The 6,782-nt window shown below is 44.4% G+C and overlaps 1 protein-coding gene across 2 annotated transcripts; it reads left to right on the top strand.

The window, feature by feature from the left end:
* Positions 1-919: 919 nt before the first annotated feature.
* LOC135567214 (zinc finger protein 501-like) lies at positions 920-5,896 on the top strand. 2 transcript variants are annotated; one of them, XM_065014634.1, is made up of 3 exons: positions 920-1,127; positions 1,746-1,874; positions 1,990-5,896. In XM_065014634.1, the coding sequence occupies exons 1-3, from the start codon at positions 920-922 to the stop codon at positions 3,030-3,032; spliced, it is 1,380 nt and encodes a 459-aa protein (XP_064870706.1). In that variant the 3' UTR covers positions 3,033-5,896. The 2 variants fall into 2 exon arrangements, with proteins under 2 accessions (XP_064870706.1, XP_064870707.1); XM_065014635.1 differs by lacking the exon at positions 1,746-1,874.
* The last annotated feature ends 886 nt before the right edge of the window (positions 5,897-6,782 follow it).

The raw sequence follows: 6,782 nt of genomic DNA, 5'->3' as shown, positions 1-6,782 counted from the left end.
GGGTTGACACGAGAGTGTCCCGACGGACGTCCTCGCGCCTGCTGCCTCTACTCCCAGAGCAACCTCCCCAGCACCGACCGGCAGTGTGCCCTCTGCGGCCACAGATGGTGCATGGAATGGCCCCGCCTCTGGTCGCCCTAAGTGCAGCACCTCCCAGCTCCATGGGCGGTGGTGCTGGGGGATGGAATTGACAGACCCCGATCTGGATGTCCGCGGGTAGCCAGCACGTTATGCAGCCGGATGGACAGGTCCACCAGCTGGTTGAATGTGAGAGTGGTGTCCCTGCAGTCCAACTTCCTCACGCAGACTGCACCGGTAGTGATCGATCAGGGCCCTGTCATTCCATCACGAACTCCTGTGCGCTCCTCGTCCCCTGCCTCAGGTGTACGAGACGTGAAATCCCAGAGTGGTCCAACAAGCTGCTTCTTCCCCCACAGAAGGCGTTGGCCCACTCCAGGGCCTTCCCTGAGAATCAGGAAACGAGGGCGATACTTAGCCCGGCAACAAAATACCAGCCATCAGATACAGCCATCAACATAGAACTAACACGCACACATACATGTGGGAAACAGAGGGTTAAATACTGAACATGTAATGGATCGGCGATGACTAGAAGACCGGTGACGTCGACAGCCGAGCGTCGCCCGAACAAGGAGAGGGATCGACTTCGGCGGAAGTCGGGGCAGTTCCTCTTATAGAATATTAGCTCAACAGTATTGTGGAGCTCCTGTGCCTAAATATAAACAGTACCAGCACCCATTTCAGTCCAAGTCAAGCACTGAATAAGATAATTGAAAATATAATATATTTTTAGAGAGTAAAGAAAGTGCCAGAACTGTCAAGACAATAACATTTGTTTCTGTTTCTCATTGTTACTACAGGACTAGAATTACGTCTGAGGCCAGTAACATCAACAGTAATGACAAACCCAGCCTGCCTCTCTCCTTCCACACTGAGTCCAAACCTACAGTCACTGGGTCCTGATTGTGACAGTGGAGCCCAGTTTGCACTGCAGGATCCAGAAATGGCATCAGTGAAGGTGGAAGACTACAGTCAAACACTGGAGCTGAATGTCAACATTAAAGATGAAGAAGAGGAGGAGAAGATTGGGGAATCTGTTTCTCATGGTAAGAGCAGGTTCTATCTAACTAAGTTTGTTGTTCATTCCAACTTCCCACTGTGTATGAAAAGTTGCAGTAGAGCTGTTTCATGATGAACTGTTTCAATGAGAAGGTAGATGTTATTTCATGCTACTGAGATGTGCATGGTTTGACACCAGTATTTCCAGCATTTGTTTTATTAACTGAGCTATCTGGAGTTATCAGAGAGTAGACTAAAGAAGTGAAATAGACCAACTGCCAGTGTTTTAAAGTTCTATGAAGTGAGTCTGTGTCGTTACTAACCCTTGTTATAGTGAATGGATGTTGATATGAAATGAGTCTTGTGTAGTTACTAACTCTTGTTATAGTGAATGGATGTTGATATGAAATGAGTCTGTGTAGTTACTAACTCTTGTGATAGTGAATGGATGTTGATATGAAATGAGTCTGTGTAGTTACTAACTCTTGTGATAGTGAATGGATGTTGATATGAAATGAGTCTGTGTCGTTACTAACCCTTGTTATAGTGAGTAGAGGATGACTAGCCCCTTTTTTTAGCTTTCATCTCTTACCCACTTTTAGAATAGTTTTATTCCCCTGTATTGTACAGGCTCCTGATATGAATACATATGTCACCCGGTACAGACAGAAGAGGACCGGCCACCCCTTTGAGCCTGGTTCCTCTCTGTTTCCTCCAAGGTTCCTGCTTTCTAGGGAGTTTTTCGTGGCCATTGTGCTTCTACATCTGCATTGCTTGCTCTTTGGGGATTTCGGGTTGGTTTCTGTAAAGAACTTTGTTACAACTTATGTAAAAAGAGCTTCATAAAATACATTTGATTGACATGTATATCACACCAATTGACTGGTTGTTCTGATATTGTTCACACAGGAGACCATGTTGAGACATTCTCTACATCCAGAGAGCATCAGCAGGAAGATCACAGAGCAAAGATGTCTCACCACTGCACACATTGTGAGGAGATTTTCCCATTTCTATCAAAGCTAAAAATACACCTAAAAATACACACAGGAGAAAAGCTTTACTCCTGCTCTGAATGTGGAAAATGCTTGAAAACATCAACTAAACTAAAAGTTCATCAGAGAACACACACAGGAGAGAAGCCTTACTCATGTTCTGAATGTGGAAAATGCTTGAAAACATCAACTAAACTAAAAGTTCATCAGAGAACACACACAGGAGAGAAGCCTTACTCATGTTCTGAATGTGGAAAATGCTTCAAAACGTCAACTGCGCTAAAAGTTCATCATGGAACACACACAGGAGAGAAGCCTTACTCCTGCTCTGAATGTGGGGCGAGTTTCTCTAATCGGTACACCTTAAAACGACATGAACGTATACACACAAGAAAGAAGCCTTACTCCTGCTCTGAATGTGGAAAGAGTTTCTCTCAACTGGGTACCTTAAAACGACATGAACGTATACACACAGGAGAGAAGCCTTACTCCTGCTCTGAATGTGGAAAGAGTTTCTCTCAACTGGGTACCTTAAAACACCATGAACGTATACACACGGGAGAGAAGCCTTACTCCTGCTCTGACTGTGGGGCGAGTTTCTCTCGTCCGGACACCTTAAAACAACATGATTGTATACACACAGGCGAGAAGCCGTACTTCTGCTCTGACTGTGGAAAGAGTTTCCGTCAACTGGGTAACTTAAAAAAACATGAACGTATACACACAGGAGAGAAGCCTTACTCCTGCTCTGACTGTGGAAAGAATTTCTCTCACCTGGGCACCTTAAAACAACATGAACGTATACACACAGGAGAGAAGCCTTACTCCTGCTCTGACTGTGGAAAGAGTTTCTCTCAACTGGGCACCTTAAAACAACATGAACGTATACACAAAGGAGAGAAGCCTTACTCCTTTTCTGACTGTGGGGAAAGTTTCTCTCGTCCGGACACCTTATAATGACCTGAACATACACACACTGGAGAGAAGCCTACTCCTGCTCTGACTGTGGAAAGTGTTTCTCTTGAATGTGCCATTTAAAAAGACACCAAAGGAAACACGAGAGGAGCCTTACCACTGATCTGACTGTAGAAAATGTTAAAACACCAGCTGAGCTTAAAGGTCATTAGAGAAAAGACAAAGGAGAGAAGCCTTATTTCCGCTCTCAATGTGGCAAGAGTTTTTCCCAATTGGGCAATGTAAAAACACACCAACGGATACACACTTCAGAGAAGCCTTATCACTGCACTGACTGTGGGAAGAGGTTCTACAGATTGGGTCATTTAAAAAGACACAAATGTATACATAAAGGACAGGCCTCATCAGTTCTCTCAGACCAGCTAAGATTAGACACTCCATTTAATTCTCATGTCATTAAATAATTGGCAACGTTGAATTTGATCAAATGAAGAAAGTGTAGAACACTATTGTAATCCTATAGTTTCTCACTGTGAGAGAACAATGCAGAGGAAAGGGAGCATTATAGAATGTTAGTCTCTCTTTACTGATCAGTGTGCACCTTGTCAGTTTTGGTGTGAGAGAGAATAAAGTAGACGGCGCACGTCAAACGTTTGATTTATGACCCTATGTCCGGATGACGTGTGCATGCCCATATTTGGGCATCCGGTAAGGACATCCTGGCGGGAAGTGATCACGTGGTTATGCCCATATATGTTTATCCTGTTCCTGTTCTCACGCCTTGGAGTGAGTGCGACAATATGTATATAATGCCTTTGAAGTTGTCATGATGATTGATGTCTAGTGACCTCTTTGAACTGGGGGGGATGACCATTTCAAAGAGTTTGACCCCCCCACCCCCTGTTTTATTGACCTTAGGGTTGTTGTCTATGAAACACGAATGTCCTGGGGTATTGGGGTTGGCAGACGCCTTATAAATAAAGCCCAGAACAAGACATGTGTCCCCAGAACACTAAACAAGATTTTTTAAATCAGCATGGATTTTGTGATCAGTGGCAAAGCTGTGATGACTGTAACAATGGAAGCAGGACCTCGGTTGAAACATCGAGAAAGGGCCAAGTATCAAGCCACAATATACGATGTGCCAAAAAAAGCGGTTTCTAAGTGTGTATAGAACCCAAATACCGCCCGCAACTACGCTGAAAGATCAAGTGCTGATGTCTAATGGACATCAATCGGGGTATCGGTTTGATTACCTGGCCTGTAGAGTGAACCTCTATACGGTAGCCTAAGGAGAAGAATATACAGACCAGACTTTAGGAGTGGACTATGGGCTTGAAGACTGGACGGTTTTTCGCAAGGTTGTGTGTCCCGAACTGAGCCTTATCACCAAGGGGTATAGCTTGTTCAAGGTGCCCATGACTCCTCAGGAAGAATAATTCACAGGGTGAAAATACAAAGAAAGAATGGACTTCCATGTGGCTACGTGGAGTTCTATTTCGGCAACGAGGAAACCCGCAACCAAAACATTTTTGATGGTGGTGATTTTAGGTTGCGCATGCTTATTCCTTTTCAAATTTGGGATCTAATGGAATTGAAAATGTTCCAGCTGTTGGACGCTCTCTTTGTACAGAGCCAACAGCGGCAGAGCATTGTTCATGTAAAGAAGTGCATAATATATACGAATCTGAGGATTATGATTCAAAGGAGCCCCAAGAAGGTACATCCTCAGAAGGGACAGCCTCCGAAGAAAACTAAGTACGCGGTTGCGTTAACCACGCCCTGATACCCAAAGGACTGGTTCAACAATAAAAGGAGTGCCCTTAAAGCCTCCAGTTCTTAATTTCATCATACACCATGGATATTCATACAACATACCAGGACTCCGATACGACATGGGGGCCAGACCCTAAGGACTTTATGCCTGGCGAGACCCACGACACCCCCTACATGTACACAGTCTGAGGACGTGTTTGATGGGGTAGTCAGTACTATTTTTGTGGACACCATCAAAGCCTCTGTAGCCACACTTCTAGACGTGGTGATTGGAGAATATATAAGAGAGAAATGCATCGGTTGTGAGATCAATCACCCCAGCAAGCGCCGTATATGACCCGCCAAGATACTACTTCTTCAACCAATTTGAGGAGCTGGTGAAAAGACTGTGGTCCTGCAGGTTTATACCATCGCTGGTCAGAGCCCTGGAATCTATGGGTCTTGTGCCGTCTATCCCCAGAGTTTACTTGGTAACCACGGCATTCCTACATGAACTGAAGGAGGCAATCTACATCCACGATAAACTCAAAGAAATCCGACACACCCTGTTGGACGACAATAAATACCGGGAAGCTGTGGTGGCTGATGTGATGACTTTCTGGCTCAATAAACCCCAAGAGACCGAGTGACATTTTGTTATTTAGATGTAATGCAATGGGCAACTATGTGTATACGATGTTAGAGATAATAAATAAATGTCTTCTTTTGAGAGAACTTACAAATGTTATGCATCAGATTATTGAAAATAAAGTGAACGATGTATCATTCTACACAACACACAATGCCTGGGTTAATGTAGAGCGTGTGCTGAAAATGGAACAAATCATGAATCATGTTGTGGATGATTCTGAAGAACTAGAAACAACTTTGTCTAAGATTTTACTTTATTTGTTTGAAACACCATTTAATTGTAACGTGTATCATATTTGTTGTTTATATGCTTATATATTGGACATTTGTGTTTTCAAAGTTCAGCGACACAAGTCTGTAAATCAAAACCAAATATACAGGGTGTTGCATGCTGTGATCGTTGAGAAATCTGGGACACGTATCCTGCAAAGAATCCTGAATTGTCTGTTTACGTAATACTTGATGCATGAATAAAATAAAATTCTATAATGAAAATGAAATGTTGTCGTCATTTGAAAGTGGCTCATTAACGTTATTGTACCTCAGAGAGGCAAGAAGGATGGCGGAGCAGATGTTGAAAAACATTTATTATAATCCCTCTAACCCCGGGTCTTATGGGGGTAAGGAACATTTACAGAGAGCTATAGCAGAAGAAACAGGTAGCCGGTTAAGCGATTCTAAAGTGAATGAGTGGTTATCAGAGCAGGATGCATATACTCTCCATAAACCTGTAAGAAAGGCGGATCTATGTGACATGCAGGTCCTTGCAGATAAAAATGATGGAAATCGCTACATGCTAACGGTTACAGATATTTTACATTTACATTTAAGTCATTTAGCAGACGCTCTTATCCAGAGCGACTTACAAATTGGTGCATTCACCTTATGACATCCAGTGGAACAGTAGTGCATCTAAATCTTTTAAGGGGGGGTGAGAGGGATTACTTTATCCTATCCTAGGTATTCCTTAAAGAGGTGGGGTTTCAGGTGTCTCCGGAAGGTGGTGATTGACTCCGCTGTCCTGGCGTCGTGAGGGAGTTTGTTCCACCATTGGGGGCCAGAGCAGCGAACAGTTTTGACTGGGCTGAGCGGGAACTGTACTTCCTCAGTGGTAGGGAGGCGAGCAGGCCAGAGGTGGATGAACGCAGTGCCCTTGTTTGGGTGTAGGGCCTGATCAGAGCCTGGAGGTACTGAGGTGCCGTTCCCCTCACAGCTCCGTAGGCAAGCACCATGGTCTTGTAGCGGATGCGAGCTTCAACTGGAAGCCAGTGGAGAGAGCGGAGGAGCGGGGTGACGTGAGAGAACTTGGGAAGGTTGAACACCAGACGGGCTGCGGCGTTCTGGATGAGTTGTAGGGGTTTAATGGCACAGGCAGGGAGCCCAGCC

Source organism: Oncorhynchus nerka, unplaced genomic scaffold (genome assembly GCF_034236695.1).
Source record: "Oncorhynchus nerka isolate Pitt River unplaced genomic scaffold, Oner_Uvic_2.0 unplaced_scaffold_2425, whole genome shotgun sequence".
NCBI lineage: Eukaryota > Metazoa > Chordata > Actinopteri > Salmoniformes > Salmonidae > Oncorhynchus > Oncorhynchus nerka.
This window is presented reverse-complemented; position numbering and strand designations above follow the sequence as displayed.